The sequence below is a fragment of the Quercus suber genome, unplaced genomic scaffold, assembly GCF_002906115.3.
Source record: "Quercus suber isolate HL8 unplaced genomic scaffold, Cork oak 2.0 scaffold_652, whole genome shotgun sequence".
Classification (NCBI taxonomy): Eukaryota; Viridiplantae; Streptophyta; class Magnoliopsida; order Fagales; family Fagaceae; genus Quercus; species Quercus suber.
In genome coordinates, this window is record NW_027070093.1 from 320,942 (window position 1) to 344,547 (window position 23,606).

The 23,606-nt window shown below is 32.4% G+C and overlaps 1 protein-coding gene across 1 annotated transcript; it reads right to left on the bottom strand.

Moving 5' to 3' along the window:
• Positions 1–3,640: 3,640 nt before the first annotated feature.
• Positions 3,641–21,316, bottom strand: LOC111987419 (signal peptide peptidase-like 3). Its single transcript, XM_024019137.2, has 14 exons — positions 20,841–21,316; positions 17,124–17,282; positions 16,781–16,892; positions 14,691–14,810; positions 13,667–13,824; positions 10,704–10,883; positions 9,668–9,702; positions 9,401–9,557; positions 8,126–8,179; positions 7,963–8,055; positions 7,086–7,228; positions 5,532–5,602; positions 4,439–4,522; positions 3,641–4,105 (listed from the first exon to the last, which is right to left on the bottom strand). The coding sequence occupies exons 1-14, from the start codon at positions 21,000–21,002 to the stop codon at positions 3,990–3,992; spliced, it is 1,644 nt and encodes a 547-aa protein (XP_023874905.2). The 5' UTR covers positions 21,003–21,316; the 3' UTR covers positions 3,641–3,989.
• Between the last annotated feature and the right edge of the window lie 2,290 nt (positions 21,317–23,606).

Sequence of the window (23,606 nt, forward strand, 5' to 3'; positions counted from 1 at the left end):
GTCTATTATTTAACCACATTATGGGATCTTATATTGTCACACATCTGTGTCTTGAGATTTGAATAAGATAATCATATATTTTTTGTGCTAAAAAAAATATGCTAACAAATGGATATTAGTCAACATTTTAATCTATAATCTTCATATGAAATGGAATTTTAATTTTTTGAATTATACATGTCGGGAATCAATTTTTTGTGCAACTACAGAATACCTTCAAAACTTACTACAAAATCATATATTTCTATCTATATATGTTTAGTGATTAGATTATGAATATGATAACTCTTAAACTACATTGGAAACTAAGTAAACCAAACACAAACAATTTATAATACAATAACATCAGAAAAAACTAAATAGAAGAATAGAACACAGCGTATTTCAAAGAGAACTTTCGACTCCAATATGGAACAACAAATATATACTACTTATAAAAAATCACTAAAAATTAAACAATTTTTTTTTTTCAATTCATCATTTGTGTTGCAAACTCATTAATTATTTCAACAATTTTTTTTTTACACCTGCATCTAAATTTGGTCCAAAAATCTTTCAATACACTATCATATGATGCTTTTCATATCAATAGGCTTAGATAGTACCTTTTCATTCGGCAAGGGTTTTCAACATCTAAAAAGCTGCATTGGGTGCAACTTCATATCAGTATCAAACTCATCAAAGAAATTTCTTATCCCTTTATAAAATGGATTTTACTAACGTATACGCTAAACATATATTAGTAAACTATTTTAAGAAATTTTTTATAGAAAAATGAAAAAATAATTGATTGATTTGACAGTTTTTCAATTTTTCATAAAAAGTTTCCTAAATAGTATATTTGTTTAGAGGTGAAATAAGGTTGATAAAAAACTTTGGAAGGAAAATAGAAGAAAAAATGAGTTTGTGTGTTGTTTGGAATTGGGAAGGGGGAAAGAAAACTTTTATGTGGGGCTAGGTATTTTCCACCCGGGCCCATACAAAACTTTTTTCTCCAAAATAGAGATAAAAGAGGGGAGGAAACGCTAAGGCCTGTTGTGTGAGAAAAATACCCTTCACTTTTTTTTTGCCTTGTCCTCGTTCTATTCCACGTTTTGCTGCCCAGTTATTTTTGTGGTCTTCTTTTGTTGAACGTATATTTGCTGTCTTATTTTTGCTGCCCATATTCCACGTTTTTCTTCTTAGCAAAGGTTTTTTTTTTTTTTTTTTTTTTTTAGAATGCCTTCCTAGCAAAGTTAATGCATAATACAATTTTTGTTGTCCATAAATTTATATTATATATAATAATAAAAATAATAATATAAATTTATATGTATTTGTGTTAATTTTTATATTATTTAATGATTGTAAATAAATCTATTTCTTATATATTATGTAACAAATACATATTAGTCAATTTATATAAACTACATTTATTATCCTCTCACTTTTCTCTTCAACCAATTAAAAGAGTTTTTCACTCTTCCACCCCTCTAACCAAACGTAGATGAGGGAAAACTAAATCTTTTCTATCCTCCCACTTTTCCACTCCAATCAAACAGATCTAAAATGGATGGTTAATGTTTACCTTTGAAATATATATATATATATATTGGTCTTCAAATTCAAATCATATCATATCTAAACATTGAAAATGTATAATTCGCACAAAAAAAAAAATAAAGTACAAATATCAACTAAGGGGAAAAAATTAATGAAATTTAATACACAAATTGTTAAATTAAAAATAATAATTCTACTTTTTGTCATCTATATATATTTTTGATAAATTCATATTTTGAATAAGTACTCTCAACTTAAACCTATTTTCTCTATTCTTAAGTAAGGTTTTTAGACCCAGACTATTCATTGAATCGTAAAAAGGAGAGGTTTAAGGTTTTTAAGATCGAACCAAGGTCGAACCATGATGATATCATAATTAATTTAATAATTATTTTAATATAAATAAATATATTAAATTAGTATAAATAGAAAATTTAACTAATATAATCTAATTAAATATAAATATCTATATTTCAAATATATATTTTCATATCATAGCTTTTACAAGACAAATAAGAAATATCAAATCCTAAGCAAATTTAAATGTAATGTCTATTTATTTATTTATATATTGATTAGTTAAACTTGTAATAATAATAATAATAATAATAATAATAATAATTATTATTATTATTATTATTAGAAAGTCACTCAAATAAAATAAAATAAAATATTTAAATTATTTAATAATTTTAAATTGAAATAATTATTTAATAAATATTATATAATTAACTGTAAATATTAATTAAAATTAGAGTAATAATAGTACCGTAACATTTTATACAAATTTTACCAAAATTTGCTATGTGACGAGATGTGAGTAGCAGAGATGTAGACCCATAATTTTTTTTTCATTACTCATACTTTGCCATGTGTCAAATTATAGCAAAAAATTGAGTAAAATATTGTGATACTACATTACTCTTAAAAGAATAATGTTAGAGATACAAATTATTTTACAAAAGATTTTACAAATTACTAATGTGGTGAATGATTATTAGTAAATAAAAATGTGATATTAATAGTGAGTTTAGATGAAAACTAATAAGAAGTTAGCTACATCAACATTTTTTTAAAAATGTTGTAAAATAATTTGTGGCCAGAGCATTACTTCTCTTAAAAATACTTAAAATATTTAATACACCTAGCAATGCATGTCACATCATGCTGGGCAGCTGGGAAAAAAAAAAATCTAAATCTAATGGCTGAAATATTTTTGCTTTCATTAAAAAATTAAAACCTTTCATCATTCCAATGTTAGCCACGTGAGGAACTTGGGAAATGGGTATTCAAAAGGAGAAACAAAGTAACAAAAGAAAGAAAGAGAACACATAGCAATAGTATTCAGCGAAAAAGAGGAAATTAAAGAGTGATCTCCATCAACGGAAAAAAGAAAGAGAAGAAGAAAAAAAAAAGAAGAAAGAAGAAGAAGCAGTAGCAAAAGACAAAGGCGTGATCAGCTTCTGTGTTAGCAACCTGCTAGCTGCTGCTTCAACTGGGCGCAGACCCTACTTCGTTGTCTTCTTCTTCTCTGGTTCTTTTTTTTTTTTTTCCTTACAAAATCCCTTTGTTCAAGATCTGAAATTATCAGATCTCCTTCCGATCTTTGTTCTTCTTTGTATTCTTTCATTTTTTCTAGAACTGATCATAACTTCGTACCAGTGTATTGGCCAAAATTCATCGGAAAAGCTGAAACAAAAAGAAATCGTCCGAACCTCAAAAACTAGAATCTTAAGTAAGTGGATTGAGTGGACTGAATGAACTAAACTGAGTGGACTGAATGAACTAAACTGGACTAAAATGAGACCAAGATGGACTAAATTGTTACGATGATATTGCTCAACAAAAGAATAACAACAATAAATACTGCTTTTAACTTTGAAAAATGCTAAGACCACAAAAAAATAACTTAATTTTTATAACAACTCATCAGAGAGTTCTGAGTGGTAGAGGTCTTGATCCACAACTTTTTTTCTCCCCCACTAACTTGGCCTCGCACGATCCGAGTTGTGTTATTCTTTTGTACTACTAATACTTTTCATCAACTTTTAGTATTATTATATAAATATAGATATCTGCAACCATTTAAGCACCATCATTTCGATATAAGTAATTCACTAACCGTATGATGTTAAAATTAACAGTTCTTTCCAAGTATATTATCATTCATTAAAGAGAACAAGAATGATGATGCAATTCATAATATTACAAACGTATTAAATAGACGCAAGATCAATAAATACAAAAGAAGATGATATACACAAGAGTGAACATCGAGGTGAATAGCTTGGAATTGTACAGCCCCGCACTGCTCTTAACTGTATTCTTCAAATCATATTGAGCCAAGATAGTTACTGATGAAACCGAAGTCAACCTCTTTAAACTAGGGAGATCAGAGCGAATTCCGTTTTATCTCATTTTGGAAGATAAGTGACTAATCTGATGCTTTAAGCTTCTTCAGAAGGATCCCTAGGGGTTGGTGATGGTGATGACTCCTCCTCTGCGCCATAATTCCAAAGCTTCTTCAATTCTCCTCTCACCAAGCTCAGTATAACAATAACACCTGATCCAATGGCCAGAGAAAGGATGGAAACAGTCAAGAACATACAAAGCTTTATTGACCTAAAAAATAGAAAAAGAATAAGAATAATGCTCCAAATACGATAATTTTCACAATAGTTGGGTTGGCAAGTTTTTATTGGTTCTCACATGAGCCCACTATTCACATCACTTTTTGACCTACCAATACCAACTTGCCACCTCATCAGTCATAAACTTTTTTGTCTCTTATTGCAGAGAAAAATAAAGTGGATCAAAAAAAAAAAAATGAAAATCCTATTAATTGTAAACCAGGAAGGATGAAGTCTACCAAAAGCTAAATTACACAATTTATTACCTAGTGTACATGGAACAAGATAGAGGAGTGCGGGCTGACCATGCCCATCCATTAGATATAAGGCCAGGTACGTAAAGAAAAGGCCTGAAGCAGTAGAAACCTTCTGTCAGTATAACAGGAAAGACAGCATAGAAATATAGAAGGGTTTGCATGCATCCTAGTGCAGCAGCTCAAAGCACTGAATCTATATGTATTAACATAGACATGTTTCTCAACAACAACAACAACCAAAAAAAGAGTATCAGCATAGACATGCAAAACTGTGAACTTGAGCTACCAACCACCCTAGCAGAGAGCTAAGACACCAACAGGAATAATCTTATTCAGTTCTCAGTGAAGATGCAACACCAGTAACCAAAGGAAAACTGTTGCTTGACAAATTACCATCATCTTTGTGCATAAAGAATGAAAAATTACGATGACATGATTAAATTTTACAAGTCAATTGCAACCATAAAAGTTGTCCAAATCATTCCAAACAAGAAGTACCAATAGAATTCTTGGGGTGTAGTTGTTAGGGAAACCCTTTGTTGCTTTGGCAAGGAAAATTCATTGGACTCTTATTCATTAGTGGATTTCATGATCCCTTACACTTCCTCTTAAGATATTCTACATGTTCCTTCACCAAATACACTGGAAGTGAGATAGAAGGTTCTTTCCTAGGACCTCTATACTTGTTAAAGAATTCCCTCTGTAACCATTAGCTTTTCAAAATTGTGCTCTCTATTCAAAGGGCTGTCAGCTTGGGGGCTGTCAGCTTGGCGATCTTCATTAATTAGGGGTGTTTTCAAATTCTGAGCATTAGAAAATGACATCGATACAGTACAGATAGTGTTCAACAGTTAAATGGTGACAGAGAAAATCATAAGATAAAAAGGGTACTTTCTTTTATGGTGTACAGAAATGATGATATAAAACGTTAGATCTCCTTTAAATTTTATTCAATTAGTCATATGATAGTTATATGACCTTACATAAGTTTAATACTTTTCACATGCACAACATTTATTCTATAAGTTGATGCGGAAGAAAAATCTTTGTGCCACAAATGCAAACAAATTAAGATGAAGATAGATGTTGCAGGAGCACTCACCAAGTCCATAGCCAATCATCAGCCAAAGAAAATATCCATTCAATACACCCTTCTTGTTTGCTTTGTCATATCTAAGACACCCAAAGACGGAAAAGAGAGAGAGAGAGATTAAAATGAAAATTTACCCACAGAAGCAAATTTAAAAAATAAAACTAATAAAATTTTCACCATCTTAAATACAACATGCCTTTGTTTGACACATGATCAGAAACATCAAACACTTTAATCAATTCTATGACCGACAATAGGCCAGGTTTGGGACCTGAAAAAAAAAAAAAAACTCCAAACCCAAACCCTCCAAATATTCTACACACCAAACCCTATAAAATTTTAGAAATTCCATCCCATACCTGTACTAATCCTCATTTATCTAACCATGAGTTGGGTTGAATGGGACGATTAAGTCTGGTTAACCTAAAAGTAATCATCTAATATTATTTATCTAAATTTAAGCATCACTTAGTACTTTTAGGGCCTGTTTGGATGAAGGGAGGAAGAAGAGAGTGTAGAGGGAGGTAGAGTAAATTTGGCTTAAAATAAGCTAATTTTGTACTAAATCTACTCTACTCTACTCCCTCTCCCTCTCCCTCTCTCTCAATCTGAACGGACCATTACTTTAAATTAAACAACACCTTAAGAGATAAAGAGAGACATACTTTTGTTGTAGAACCCTAGTTTTTGTATAAACAAAGTAATAATAGGGGACTTTTAGTAGTAATTTAAACACATAATCAGATCTGGTTAGGATACCTAAAGGGTAAAACCTGAATGCTTCCCAAGCCCTAGAGGGTTTTATAATTTGAAACCAACCTCATCCCAGACCCTTATTTGGTTTGGGTTGGGAAACCCACTAAACCCAATTCATTGCCATCCCTACTCAATTCTGAAAGTATTGATCATTCATTTAGCTAAAAAGAATTATTATTTTGAAAGCATAGGAAATTCAGCAACATAAAAAAAAAATTGGCTTTTTACCTATAAAAAAAAAATACAAAATTGCCTTTTAATTGTAGCCAATCACCATTAAGTTCACTAAGCTCAAGCAAAAAGGAGCCTCCATACTTTCACAAAACTAGCAGTCTACTCATGTGATGCATGGAATAATTAAAAATCATGCATAAGTTACAGAAATTTTCATTAATCCCGTCAAAATTGAACAATAAAATGGATAGTAAAAATAATTACCTTAAATTATGTGGTGAATAAAAACTGTGTAAGACAGAGTTTTTATCAAAATTAAAAATTATAGTAGATGATGAAAATAATTTAAAATAAATAACGAAAATAATTCTTGAAAGTTTTGATAGTCGGATTTTAATTGTAGCAGTAGTAGCACTTTAAATTTTTAAAAATTTTAGTAAGAAATTTTCATCTAGACCAAAAATTTTAAAGAATTTAATGTACTTCTAGTTAGCCACATAGCATAAACATGTTGTTTAACATGTAATATTGAGCCACATAATGACTGCATGGTTTGTAAGGACCTTTACATTTCATATGATTTACTGAAGGCAAAGTACTTCACATCACAATCGAGATGCACTGAATCATTACCTGAAAGCAAATGAAATAAGTAAACCAGGGAAAAGAATGTCCCCAAAGCCAATCATATCATAACCACCCCAAGGGTCAAAAAGTCGAGGGACTCTCAAAAGCATGGGAATTGATTCTCCACCACTGTTGTCACCTCGAGCAACCTACAGATAATGATGAAAAGTCATTCAAAAACCATATAAAAATAATTCCAGTCATAAAAAATTGCCTATGTAATTTATTATGTACTCATGAAAGTTAAAAATATCACAGAGATATTGTTAGACAGAAGGATGCATCAGATGGAAATTTTAATAAAAAGCAAGAAGAGGAAGCACAGAAAACAAAAACAAGACCCAATACAAATGTTCCACGTGAAATAGTTGTTAGCAGAAAATGTAGTGCAACATGCTACTCATATTGCCATCAGCAGGTTCCACATGTTAAAATATTAGGGAAATAGTATTTGCATAACAAAATATATTGTTACTTACCCCCAAAAGAAATATTGTATCCTCACCACTCAAAATTTGATTTGATTGTAAATAGCGATGAGTACTGTGAGAGGGTTTCACTCATCGGTTTTAGCTTGCATTTTTAGAATTTTTATACATTTAAATTAATGAAATTTTCTTGTCTACATAATATCCAATCCAAACAATGCAAATAGTTATTGCTAGAATTTTAAATGATGGGAATATAAATCCTATCATTTTAATTTAAATCTATATAAATATCAATTCTTTCATCCAAATACAGGGTAAAGTGAATGTGCAAAAAATAGATACACACTCAAGTGCTTCAAGTCCAAACTAAAAAGAACATGCATGCATGGGTACTATATAGCACAACTTTAACGATACAAGCAAAAGAAACTAAAGGTGAGATCAGAACTTACCGCAATCATAACACTCTCATTGAAGATCGCTTTTGATATGAATACCCAAAAGATGTCATAAACAAATGCACAGCAAAGAAGTACAGTAGCAACCTGCAGTGTGATCTCGGCATGGTTATTAAAAATGAATGCAATGTCAAGTGAAAGCAAACAACTTACCTACCTTGATATTAGGCAATCGGGCCATTTGCAAGACTGTTATCATCAAACAGATACCCTGTCAACAAGGAAGCCATTTAACTAGTGAAAATGAGAGAAGAAAGAAGGATTTGAAAAATTATGCATCTGACTTCAGTAAGCTACATACACAGCCGAAATACAACATATTGCAGCAAACCAATAGATATATAATAGTCCAACAACATAAGATTTGTAACAATACGAAAAAGAAGATTCATTTCACCTACACTGGTTGAGTCTGCTTATAAGACATATATTGGCAAAACACAGTGGCATAGTACTTTGGTTGCTTGAGGTTTCTGTGCAGGACACAAGCCATTTACACCTAACTAAACTACGCACTAAGGTGAACCCTCAATGAACTAAGGTATCATGATGAGTAAGATCACCAGTCCATTCTGCAAGGCTACAACATTCTAGGTGACAATTTAACAAAAATAATTAACAAAAGAAAGGGATTGACACAGATATATTTCCAAATTTGCAATATTAAGCACATATTAACACAAATACACCAACAACCAAGGAAGGAAGACAAATTAAATGAGTGTCATATGTTTGGGTAATGTCCTCGTCCACATTCCCCTCTGACTTCACTGACATAATGACAGATAGGTTTTAAAAAAAATAAATAAAAACGACATCAGGGTTTATGAGAAAGAGAGAATGGATTAAGATTTCTAAGGAAATATTTGATGAGTGCTAAATCACAGAAGAAATTCATAAACCAAATGGGTCAGCATGATAAATAGCATAGGTATGGCTTACACAAGACAGCCAAATAAAACTATTTCAGCTTCCTTGCCATTTCCAACAAGGACACTTTTTTTTTTTTTTTTTTTTATAAGTAATAAGTTTTATTGATATCAAAAAGGAACACCCTAGTACACAAGGAGTGTACAAGGGGTCAACAAATCAAATACAAATATTGCAAGAATCTAGGAAATCAATAGAAGAAGGGAATGATTGTTTTTGCATAGCAAACAACCAATCCAATAAAGTTCTCCCAACAAGGACACGGATTGAAAATAAATAAAAATTAAGATAAAAGAGGAGTAACTTCCATTACCAATTCAGCAACTCTACCTAAATATCAATTCAGCATTAGCAATTGAGTTATTTTTCATTTCAATGGTGCTATAGAAAACTTCAATATACCAGTTCAAAAAGGTTAGGTTTTAGTAACTGAATTTATTTCATTTGAACATTGATATAGACAAAATTGCATGGCACACAGTTACTGAGATATGTGACTTACAAGAACATCTTGACCGAACCATGAATATGATGACTTCCGAGTAACAGCCCAGAAAATTGCAAATGCCACACAGAAAAATAGTACCACAAGTGAGATAATTGAAACCTCCCCAATAAGAGGCAAATTCACTGCCTTTAGCCCACGTTTTCTGCATTTTCTGCTCAAAAGATGGTACAAAAGTAAGGAACACCAATGAAAAGAAACTATTACATAATTCCAAGCTACTTGAAAGGTTCAGCAGAAAGCAAAAGCAAATATGGAGTATACCGTAATATTAGGCCAACTATACAAGCATGCATTCCCTGAAACAAAAAACTAATTTAATTAGAAAGAAGGGGACAGGTATGACATGAATGAAATTTAGACCAGTCAACTGTTCAAACAGTCCAACCAACAGGTCTGGTCTAATAGTTAAAACATTGTATGCAGCACAATATTTTCTGTTCTGTTTCATACATTGAGTAAACTAATAGTACCCTGCCATTTTAATATTGCCTTGAAGGCCTCTTGGACTCTGTGCTGGAAAATAATTTTCTATTCATAGAGACAAGAATATTGAAAAATAGCATATAAATCATTTAAGAACAAGAATTTTTTAGGGAAAACAAGAAACTAGTTTCGGAGAACAACATAATGAGTTCACTTATTAAAAATAACATCATAACAATTTTCAAAATTTCCTCTTCACATTTTATGTTAAAGAAAAATGAACTGTTGAAGGAAGTTCCACACTGAGTGTGCTTGGTTATGGGTTTATGTACTTGTTGGGCCTTCCAACTATGAGCTTAAACTTTTGGTTGTCAGTTGTCACATAGTGTCAGACAACAATTTGTAGTTCAGATTCCATGTACCTGGTCTATTTGATTCTGGTTCAGTTGTTCTACATTGAGCCCGTTTCGTTTAATTGAATTCTTTAATTTTTTTTTTGGACCAACACATTGGAGGAGGTGTTCAAACGAAGTTCCACATTGTTTGACTCATGCCAGGTTACAGCTTTATGTACTTATTGGAACTCTCCACCTATTGACTAAAGCTTTTGGGTGGACACTTTAATATGAAACACTAATAATTGGCATTTTTTTACTAAAATAACTTCCATTTTCTAAAAATGCATTCCTGGAAGCTGTTACTAAAATGCATAATAAAAAACCTTTTCATGTGCATATAAGATTGAATGATATTATTTGAAAATGTGATATTTTGAGTACCACTAGACAGAAAGCAATACGTGTTGTGGAGGAATTTTATATTGTCTCAGCCAGAAATGAAAATAATAAACATGCATGCAAAAGAACCGTGTTACCTCAACACCACCAATGCAGAATAGTACAATGAGCACCCAGATAAACCAGGAGGACATAAAAAAATATAATAGCACCAGAAATGCAGATGCCATTATGACAAAGAATATAGCACCCTTTGCACTAATATCAAGGACTTCCTTCTCCAAATCATCTTTGTCTGATCCAGCATTGGAAGATTCCTAGTCAATAAAAGAAAAGAAAATTCAATTCAAATACTCCTTTCCATAATCACCACATATTACGCGATAATTAAAGAAAACTAAACAACTTGGAGACTAGGGGAAAGACAGGAGAAATAATTATGATGGAAAGCTAAATTTCAATAGAACATCTCAAAAAGAGAACAAATGTGAACCTATGATTTTCCTCCAATTGGTACAACCATCTGTCACACACTATTACTAATAACACCATTATTCTCTATGAAGCATGGTGCTCACAGTTGAGGTGTTTTGGAGATAGTAGAATCAACTATTTTCTGGTCCTATCAAGGTCAATAGGGGGGCAATGTCAAACTATCAATTAAATGTCCTGACTAGAAAGCAATCTAGAACACATAGCAATTTAGCAACAAGTGGGAACCAATTACAGTATGATACGGGATTTGTTTTTGTTGTTGGGATTAGGGAGAAAGAAAAGGTTCATGGAGGAATGTAAAGAAGAAATCATTAGCTACTTGCCCAGGGAAAAAAAGGTTCAACATAAAAAAAGAATATCTCACTATGAACTATTGCACAACTTTCCATTCTACTCTATAATTTCATAATTCTTACAAGGTGAATTTCTCATTTAAGGCTCAACAGATTATCAATAGAGAGATAATTATGCATTATTTATTTAAGACATAAAAGAGTATCCATAATGAGACAATTGTGCATTATAACATGCTGTATGGAAGAAAATGTCAGGCAATAAAGAAACAGATCAATACTATTAGTAGCTAACATGATGATATCAAGATGGAAGAGTGCAAACACAAGGAAAGATCAAATAAGTTTCCACAAAATGGTTTGATCACATTCAAGAATAATGCAAAGAGATTGATTTTATTCAAGTTGGCCAAGCAAAAAGGGTTAAAAAGGTGCCAAACATAAAATAGGCAAGTAGTTAGATTATGGCCTTAGATAGCGCTGAATGACAAAAAAGGATCCTTGGAATTAATGCTTAGTTGAAAATACAAATAGTACTCGGTTGATTTACTTTAATTAATAGTCATTCAAGCAATTAACATAGAACTCATCTGCCATAAAATTAGATCTTATTAGCAGTTGAAAATAAAATAGTAATACTGTTCATATGGCATAAACACTATCCTAATGATGACAATCAAACTATATTTTCAGCCAATAAACTTGAATATGTGTTAATGATCCACCGACGTGTATGATGTAGGGTGAAAATAGGTAAGAAGGGCATACCCATCAAGGGCTGACACAAACCTATCTAAAAAAACAACAAAAAAAATCAGACCTGAGTTACCCAGAATGTAATTTACAATAGAATACTTTGAAATAAATTTTATTGTACTGCATATAATGCATCAGTGACAACTGCTCCAAAGGCAATATAGAGAATGTAACATACATCAGGAAAATTTATAAGAGAACACAGAAAAAAGGCAGTCAAAAAGCTAGACTTTTTTAATAATTCAGACCTGAGTTGCCCAGAATTGCATTTACAATATAATATTTTGAGCTAATTCGTTTAGTACTGCATATATTACATCAGTAAAACTGAAACAGAGACAAAATAGACAAGGTAGCATATATCAGGAAAATTTATAAGAGTATAAAGATCAAGGGCAGTCAAAACAATTACAATTTTTTTTCTCTATTTCGTATGACACCAATTCCAGATGACTTAAAATAGCCAACAACATGCATTTACATTAGCTATTAGAGCATTTGCATCTAGTTTCTTCAAACTATTCTATTCTACCATCTCAAAACCTACTTTATCATTTATACAATACCATTTTACAATACACTCAGCATCTCAACTTTTACTTTCCTATTCTACTCATTAAAATAATATATCTCCACAATAAAATATATTTTTTCTTTTTTTCTTTTTTCTCAATTTTCTCCTATGTATGTACCTTCCCTCAACCTCTAGCACCGCACCTCCACCATGCCCAATGTCACAACCCAAAAAAAAAAAAAAAAGACTAGCAACACTGAAACGCTAAAACCCAGCAACACCGATCACCCACGGCCAAAACCACCCACGCCGATCCCCACCAATCTTGCAACCACCAAACCCACGCCAATTTTGCAACCCACTAACCCACGCCAATTACGCAACCCACTGACCCATGTTGATTTCACAACCAAAACCATCAACCACAGATCAACCCATCAACAAATCATAACCACCGATCAACCCAGAGCAAACCAATCTTGAAACCCATTAGACCTGAACCCATCAAACCCAAAACTCAGCCAAACCCACAAACTACCCATAACCACCGACGGCTTGGCAAAGACTGAAGATGGGTCGGCAAAGATTGATAAGTGGTGAAGTGATGAAGTGGTGAAGCCTGAAGATGGAAAGAGGAGTGATGAAGCCGCAGAGAAATGAGAGAGATGTGGAGACGGAGAAGTGAGAAACAGCTAGAGAGAGAGAAGAAATTAGTAAAAAATGAATACAAGCTGCTACATTACTATTCTACATGTAGAATGGTACTGTAGCAGTATTGTAAAAAAATTTACAATTAGCAGCCCAGATAAAAGCTTGTTTGTGCAAAAATGCTAAAATTTGCCAAGATATGGCATATGAGTCCTAGTGCAAATGCTCTTATACTAATTACCAAACAGTCATTTTGTGTAACCAAGCTCCTTATGATGTAGATCAAGAGAAATCTATGAAAAGGAATTAAACTTAAGTACACACATATTAAGTGTAGGACAATACTTATCAAAAATGAAGTGTAGGACAAAGAATAAATGGTTGAACAGAAAACCTTTGGAGATAGCTCATTATAGCGCTCGTCAGTCTTCTCAGAAGCAGTGAAATCTGACCAAAGTGAAGCACAGAAAAGTGTTCCAACAGCCATCAACCATAAGAATATCACTGCATAGTCTACAACTGGGCGGTCTGGTGCATATAATAAAAGTTCCACTGCAATAAAGATTTACAATTAACCACAAATATAAGAGATAAAAACAAAATTAATAATTGATAAGTACTCACCCAACAGATACTTCATAAATGAAAACATAGCTGGAAGTGAAGTCTAAATCAATATATGCACATGCACACAAACGTCACTAACCCCTGCTATAACATATTGCTAGCCAAGAATTCGGTAAAGATAAGCTCAAATTTAAGCATTCTCTCTAAATCCCTGGCACTTGCACCTACTAGAAGAAAAGGTAAATTATAATTACTACTCCATTGAGTCATCCTAATCCAACATTGACCTCCATGCAGATTCTAAGGATATATCAACTTGCTTTGTCTATAACACTATGTACTACTCAATAAAAATCATCGAAGACAAGAACCAGGCAGGGAAAAAGAACTCATATCTTAAAATACCCACATGCATATCAAAGATGAAAAAAATGAACACATGATTTTACACCATGTGATGCCACATATCAATTGTAGCAGAGAATTTGCTTCATAAAGTATCATCTCTGCTTTTCTTAGTTTACTTTCATGCATACTCTTGAGTAATAAATTACATCCCTCCCCCCCCCCCTTCTCTCTCTCTCTCTCTCTCTCTCTCTCTCTCTCTCTCTCTCGATAACATAGGGAACCTTTCTAAGGAAGAGTCCTTACAGAGAATACCAATCCTCATTCTTGGAATTTTCTGTCTCACTTATGGTCGTCAACCAGCCACATACTTTAACCACTTCACTAACCAACTATTGTTCCTGTGCAGAGACAAGATGTCCTTGCTTCTCTAACGGTCCATGTAAATAACTGCTACTCGTGTATAATAAATATAAAAACGTTTCACAGAATTAATAGAGGCTCACCTTTCTGTCCAGATGCTAAAGATTTGTTAAGAGTCTCTCCTCCAGACTTTGGAATCATAACAACAGGAATTGATATATTTATAGCTGTGTCATTGTCGGAGCAGACCATCTTGAAAAGATCTGAAGTGATAGTAAAACAGGACATGAAATTAAAATTGAAGAAATTGATAAAAAGGAAAAAAAAAAGTTACTGATTAACTGTCCATGACAGTGGTGGTGCTCAGTGAAGATGGATGGATGGGTTCTATGATTGAGGTTTTGTAAAACCGTAGATGTGCAATCAAGAGTTAATGGCAAAAAGACCCCACACACACACAAATACAGACAGTCACATGCATAGAAAGGAGGTTTAATAACATACATATGCAATCAACAAATAATTGTGAGAATGAGACAGAGTCAGTATTTTGTAATTAGGGTAGACGAAGTAGAGTAAATCTAAGGAGAAAATCAAGACAAATATATATTAAAATATCACTACTTAAGTAGCATGTCACATTTTTTTCCCATCCAATTTGGTGACAGAAAATACTTGATTTGTCAAAAGTGTTGCTCTAAGACATCAATTATAGGCAATGAAGGAACATTGTTCAAACAAAAAATGAACACAACCTATATATGACTGAAATGATACTACTTTGTGCATGGAAGGCTTATGTTGGAAATCATGCCAACCCATTTGCTTGAAACATAGCTCCGTTGTGTCACACGTGGACACTATGGAGGGAGAGGAACAACCGCACTTTTAACGGTGTGAGGGTGTCAGTTAGTTGAAAACTTCATTTCTAAGATGTTTGGTAGAGAAGTCTCATACTATTGGAAACAATGATGAGCATTCGATCTTAGATTTTATAAGCTCTCTTCTTTGATATTATAGTTTTTTTTCTATGTAATTCTTTAGGAGAGTAGAGTGTACTCATATGTACATAAGCTTTTACTGTTTGCAATAAAATTATTACTTATCAAAAAAGTTTCCAAAAATTAAACATGAACTAGAAACCTAAGAAGCACGGGTGCGTTTCAAGACTTGGGTGCAGGTGCAGGTGCAGGTACGGGACTTGGCAATTTTTGAAAAAATAGGGTGCGGGTGCAGAGGGGTGCGGCAATTAAAAAATTATTAAAAATATTTTTATTTATATTTTCTATATATTTTTACTATTAAAATATTATTAAAAAACACATTACTATGGCCTTGGTTCACAAAACAAAGAAAGAAGAGGGCAAAAAAGAAAAAGAAAAAAAAAGAGTAACAAATATTCAAAATAAAATTGAGAAATGATAGATTGAAGATGTTTGAGCCTCATTCAAAGCCGATTTCGGTCAGTTTCGGCTGCCGGCTGATACGATCCGATTCAGCCGATACGACCTGATTCTGGCCGAATCAGCCTGGCTCGGCACGAATCCCCAAAAAAAAAAAAAAAAACCTTAGACATGGCACCGACGCGCAGGCAGCAGTGTCGGTGGCCGCACCCCGCGTCAGTGCTTCCTATTTAGAAACTACCATATTGGCAAGCTAAAGAACTTAAACATAATACTATAATTTATTAAGAAATTTATAATGACTGAAATTAATGTTATTGAATGGTAGCAAATCTTAGGAGTTCAACCTGACAACCAAGCCAAAGAGACATTCTTTCAGTGAAAAAAACATAGCCATTTATATTCAAAACTCAAACTTGAAAAGTGAATAAATATAACAACATTTTAAATATATAAATTGCTAACAGTACAAATTTAATATATATATATATATAAATCATTAATTACTAATAGTTTGGGTTATTGGGAACATAAGCATAAAAGATTGGAAAATATATTTTCAATTTCTATGTTAAGCCATTCAGTTTAGACATGCAAAACAACTGAAAAAAAAAAAAATACTTCTAGCTGCTTTTAAAGTTTCAAACAAATAATAGAACAGAAATGAATTTTTTTTTTTTTTTAATTTAAAAATATAAATGCTTGGAACACAAGAAATTATAAAATGGCTTACGTTGGAACGAGAAGAGTCAATAAATTTGATTCTGAATTACTAACAATGTGTGCATGTAAATTACTAATATCATGTATAGATGTATTTAAATTACAACCTTCATTGTCATTTATCACCACCAAGGCCGCAGCACCTCCTGACTGTGCGACTTCCGCCTTTTTTGTGAAGTCACAATCACCACGTATGGCCAGGACAATAGATCCAGATAACTACAAAAGCAAAAGATGACCATACTTATCCCGATGCCTTAAAAAGTTAATAATGACATCAATCTGAAATTATGAACTTCAAAAACAATAATGCTTTTCTAATCATTCACTATAACATCAACTCAAGCATTTAAAAGTTTTTCCAACTTTTTGAAAGCTTTCAATTGAGAGTTCTTCAAGACTAAGAGCTAAGAAGATGACAATTTTAACCAATCAAAAAAGATGGTATACCTTTGAAGATGAACTGGAACAGCAGTTTAAGGGATTTGAAAAAACAGCAGGCAATCTGGGAGCTTTTTCCGCATGAGAAGGCAATAGTTCCCCAAATCTTGCATTTAACCCAGTTAGAGTTTTTCCTTCAGCACCCCCCGCCCAGCTCTTGACCTTGACCTGCAAGATTTAAATACAGTAAAGAGATTTTTTTTTTCCCCTTTTTCTTCTTCAATCTATACTCGAGCTGAAGAAAAAAAAATTTTTAAAAATTTTGCTGATTTTCACATCTGCAAAATTGTCATTTCAAATGACTCAAATCTTATGTGGCAAGATCAACAAGGTTGTCCCTCTGTCTTATGTGGTGCATCTAGAGAGAGGAATGCTCAGACTTTTGATTGTGGGAAGTATCCATGTTGGAGTTCAAGCTTCTATTTTTAAGATGATTTCATCCTTGGATGCACACGAATGATGGCCTATCTTCTTTGGCAATCACACAAGAACCCAGTGGATCATGAACTCGTGACCTCACCCTCACCTTGTTCTTACAAGGCGAGGAGGCTTCATTTGAGATAGAGATTATTAGCATTTATGCAATTCTTCATATTTATTTCTAATTTTCAAGCGATTTCTACTGTATCCCTCTTATGCATTAGAGTTGCACCCCTTTCTTGCGTATTCAATTAACACTACTAACCAACAAAAAATTCTTATGTACTATCGACTCATTAATGGTTCTTTATTTTATTTTTTTTAATTAAAAAAAAAAAAAAAGAGTAAGAAGAAACATTCTTCAAGAAGTCATAGAAGGGTGTAGCCCTTATACACAGGAAGTGTACAAGAGATAAGCAACAGCTTGAACACCAAGAGCTTCGATGCAAAACCTAATTAGTGAGATGCACATAATCTGTAATAGTTGCTTCTCTATTGACTGCAATGCATTAAAATTCAGGGAATAAAGTTTCGATGATGTCTCTTTATACCAGAGATCATGCCAAAAACAACTGTCACTTCCATCTTAACATTAATCCTAGTACATTTCTAGAATACCTCACAAATGCTCCTAATTGGCTTAAAAATTAGCTGTATGAGAACTCTTAACCACAATTGAATATATATTGTTTACCCAACTCTTCCACATATCTGGGCCCAATACTCTACTCTAACCCTAATCTTAATAAATTACCACCAATCCCAAAGGCCTAAACTAATGATAAATTACCACTGCCCTCTATGAGTGGGACCCAAGGATTTTAACATAATTGGAAGGTATAGAATAGAGTGTGAATTCAGATCTCTCTCTCTCTCTCTCTCTCTCTCTCTCTCTCTCTCTCTATATATATATATATATATGGTGGTCATCACTATTAGACACACTATTCAGATACCTGACATTCAAAGAAGTTAAAAAGGAACTTTTTAGTTCCCAAAGAAAACAATGAACATTGTCAATCTCAAAATTTTAATTATCAATATCAAAATATATGAGATAAGTCTCCCTATTATTATCCCGAACTAAATGAGTGTCATCAGGTATGAGATTCTTAATGTCTCTAACGCGAACTAACTAATCAACATTGTTGTAACTAGAATCAACTGAGATCTCCACCTAGTTAGGAAGCAACTAACGCACTCTTATTGATTGCATGAAATAATTAAGAAAAGCATCTTTTAGCAAAGAGTCCCAACACCACAGATCATGCCAAACATGAATTTGCATACCATCCCCTACATAGAATATTATAGGATGGATGAGATAGCAAATTGGGTTGTACTATGGATGGCTTTCAAACATGGGGGAGGACTTTTTGTTCCAAGTTTGGCACATATTGGATGATGATTTTGAGGAAGTATTCTTGCCTAGGTTTATTATTTATAATTACTTTTATTTTTCCTACCATGTGTGTACACAATAAGAAATGATATAGATAAAATCACTCTGTGGGTGTGTGACANAGATTGATTGGAATTTATCGCGATGTTATTGAAGGATCTATACTGGCCTTTGATTATCTTGAATTCAAAAGATCCAGGAAAGACCGATTTTAGAGTGACTTATGAGATTGGAAAATTTTCTATTATAGTGAGGATGTGGCTTTGTGAGATGGACGATTGCATGCTTGAAATGAAGGCACTTGAAGGGTCCAAATAGAGGGAGTTTTTTAGTGGACGTTGATTGTGTGAATGCAGCACCTCATGGAGGATTTGTATACTACTTCGAGAAACTTCTACTCATTTGGCCAAATTTCAAGAAGTCAACATCAATCATATATATTGAGAAGCAAATTTTATTCAACAAAGAAAGAAAAGAAGAGTACACGATACATTCTGAATTTTACAGTTTCAAGTTTAAGGTATTTTAGAATTCCAAAACAGACCACGAGGGAACATTTCCTTACACAATTGTTTAATCATACAATCATCATAACAATGATTCTTTGATCATTTGGATTTAGCCCTTCAATTCCATGAAAAGTTCTACCTATTTGATCATGCAAATTGTCCACGCAATGCACAAAGGAACCACGTTCCAAACTTTATAATTTGTGGCATTCCAACAACTTAAACATTTGAACCACTGTCTTTGGCATAACCCATGGCACTCCAAAGAACGCACATACAAATGATCAAATATCTCTAACCACTATACAGTGAAGAAGAAGGTGTTCCACTGATTCCCCACTGTTCTTACACACACAACACCAATCAACAACCATCATATTATGATTCTGAAGATTTTTACTGTTGAAATATTGTCTACTGTAATGTTTAACATCGCGATAAATTCCAATCAATCTCCTAATTCATTTCCCTTATATACCTTGGTTTAAAACTCCCCATATTTCTAATACATAAACCATCTCTATTCAGTATTCAACAAATGGTATTCCCTCCTTGGCAACAGCACTTCACAAGAAATCCCACTCATATTTCTCTCAAGCATCACTCCAAAGCCACACCTCAAATACTTCTTTTATTCCATTTTCAGATTCACATAGGGACATTACTTTTGACTTCTTCCCTATAATTTTAATGAAAAAACCACTATCATCCCTCGACTAATTTGGCATGGCGTACGTAGTTCAATATTTCTTCCTATTCCTAATTCCTAATGATTTGAGGAATTAATAACCATGATCTCGCCCCTCACAATGTTTTGCCTCTCTTTTCCTAGTTGAGGGAATGGGGATTTGAACCCTAGATTGTCTCCCCCATTAACACCAAGAAGTGACAATTGAGCTACAAGACTCTTGGCACCACTCTAAAGCAAGCTTGAGAGCCAAACATTAAGCTCTAATTCATAGCTCCAGACAAAAAGGGAAAAACAAATTACCAAAAAAAAAAAAAAATGATCACCCATTCATCACATCTAAATCTTATTGGCCTCAAGCTACCAAGCCATCGTATACTGAATTTCCGGCCACATTCTTTAATAGCCCATTAAGCAATTTACAAATAAAAATAGTTTTTTTTAAAAAAAAAAAAAACTACTTTTTTGGTTTCAGTTCTCCACCGACAAATTGGATCCCACAAACAAATATGTTAAAATTTTCAATTATTCATCCGAAAAATCTAAAACCCCAAATAAATGCCATATTATGTGTAATTGAATGTAAAATTGGACAGATAAAATGGAATCTGAACCAAAAAAAATCTGATAATTGAAACAAGAAAAAGAAATTGTGTGATTCAATTATTAGGGATTTTGGAAAGGAAAGAAGGATTCGATAAAATTACCAACTCGTAAGGGTTGTCGCAGGACGGAGATTTAGGGGATCCATCGTCGTCCTGTTTGACATCGTCAGCGGCGACGATACACGACAGACCAATCAGAATGAAGAGGATCAGAGAATTCGCCAAAACGCGGCGTTTTGGCCAAGAAGAAGAAGAAGCAGCCATGGCGGACCTGAAAGAAGCTCCAATCTGAGAGAGAGAAAAAAAAAAATGGGATAAAGGAATTTTGTTTGCTTTGCTTTTTCTCTTTCTTGTATGAAGGAAGCTGAGTAAAATTAGATTTATAGTTATTTTAGTTTTTAACTGTTTTGAGAAAGCGGTTGAGGAATCTATATATATGAATGATGGTTTTTCTCTGTCTCTCGCGGTCACGGAGGCATCAACTCAAAACTCGTGGTTGGAAACACTAAAAAGAGTCGAGTGACCGGTAGGCAGAGAAGAAAGGTCTGCTACACCCAATCAGATTAAATAAATCTATCCCTCTCCTCAGTAACTTGACTTCACGCAACATTCCTTTCATTAAATATAAAAATATCCTCAATTCAAATCAAATAAATAAAAATATCCTCACCTCAAGTCCTCAATTCATGCCCCCCTTTTTTTAAAATTTAATTTTTACAAATTACACTTTTTAAATTTGTTTAAAATTCAATTCACATGTATATCTCTACTTTTTGTTAAATTTTGTTCAATTCGGTCCTTTTATTTGTCTTTGTCTGAATTGCAGTATAAACTTTTAATTATATTCGATACAAAACTATATGGTCCAAGAGTCTTTAAGGACTAAATTTTGATGAAAACTAATAAAAGATCTGAATTAAACGAAGTTGAAAATTAGGAAATTGAATTGGATGAAAGATTTTATTGAATTTTAGGCAAATTTAAATTGTGTAATTTATAATTTAGCCCTTAATTTTTTTTTTTTTTTTTTGTAACTCATTAGTATAAACCTATAAAGTACACTATTTAAATTTATCTTATTTCCATTTTTGTCCTTAAAGCAATCTGACAAGTAAAGGATATGACTGTAGTATATTTCTTTAAAAAAAAATTATAGGTGATTTCCAAGATTGAGAAAAAGGATTGAGTTCTATTTTGATAAATAATTAGTACATATATATATATATATATATATTTTTTTTTTTTTAATGGTGAGAAATTTTCGATTCATGCTTTAGAGATGAAATTTTAGTTCTATTATTGATACTGAAGCTAATATAGCAACAAGTTTGGTATTTGGATGGGAAGTTATTGGATACTCCAAGATCAATACTCTCTTATCTCACATAAGGGATGGGTCCCACACATGAGTTCCACCATAGGGCTCACCTCTCATGTGCTCCCCGAGTATTTAAACAATGACCCCTAAAATTTTACTAAAAACATGTGATGCATTTATATAGTTGAATATTGCATTTTTGTTTTCTTTAATTACACTTATATCATACATAGCTCTTTAATCAAGGTGTATATAATGTATATCATACATAATTTAATTATGTTTTATTTTTATCAATTGACTTGTATATTTTTAGACATGTCAAGACATACTCTTTTTTTTCTTTTCTTTTTTTGTAAAGATGTAAAGACTTAGAGCATTTGCATAAGCTTATATAAAATTTTTTGTTTGTCTTAGCATAATAACTTACTTTTTCTATTTTACATGCTCACTTTTCAAAACACCTCACATTAGATTATCTAATTTACACTATATTTCATTAAAACCTCAAATTTTCTTGATTTTTTAGTTGTTTTTCTTTCTTTACACACAACAACAACCATATACTCTTTTCCTTCATCATTGGTAGGGATACGTAAAAAAAAAAAATAATAAATAAATGCATAAATGAATAGTGCCATTATAAAATTATATTGTTACTGTAGTAATATTTTATTTTTACACAATTTTGCGTGAACTAAAGTGGGTGAATTTTGTGCTTGATTGGAATGTGACATTTTTTCTATTATATAAGTATTGATGCGAGTGCCCTTACTTGATATATTTTTGTTTGCGTAAGTAAATATCATATATTAAATGAAATCACTTGCAAACATTCTTCATGTATAAGCAATAAATAAATATAGTGTGTGTGTGTGTGTTATTCTTTGGATTTAATTTTGTTTATACACACACACATTAGCCTCGTCACACACACTTCGCGCGTACAATGAGGCTTTTTATTTTTTGGGTTTACACATTTTACTCATGTCAGTTTTATTTTATTTTTTATTTTAAAAAGAAGTTGTATTAGTACTTGACTACTAATGTGAGAGAGAAATGTGGAGGCCGGAAAAAAAAAGTTTAGTGGTAAAAAAAAAAAAAAAAAGTACCTTTGTGGGGGGAAAAAAAAAGTAGTTTTATTTTTTATTTGTACTTGACAACTAACGTGAAAGAGAAATGTGGAGGTGGGAGAAAAAACTTTTTTTTTAAATTTAGCTAAAAATTAGGAGTTTTTAAATTACTAATTTTACATGTTTAACTCTATGATTTAAGCCTTAAAATGGATGAATTTGAGGGTATTTTGAGCATCTAAATTGAGGATCTTAAATAAGAAAAGCCCCTTAAATAATACTTAGAATATATATATACACACACCCCCCTTGAAAATTGTTTTTGGCTCTACCACTAGAGGAGAGGGCATAGCCAAAGGAGAAAAGGGAAAAAAAAAAAAAAAAAAAGGAGGGTAGGGGAAAAAATGGTAAGTGTAAAATAGGAAAAATAATAATAATACATTTTAAGTTAGTTAAAAAAAAAAAAAAAAAAAAAAA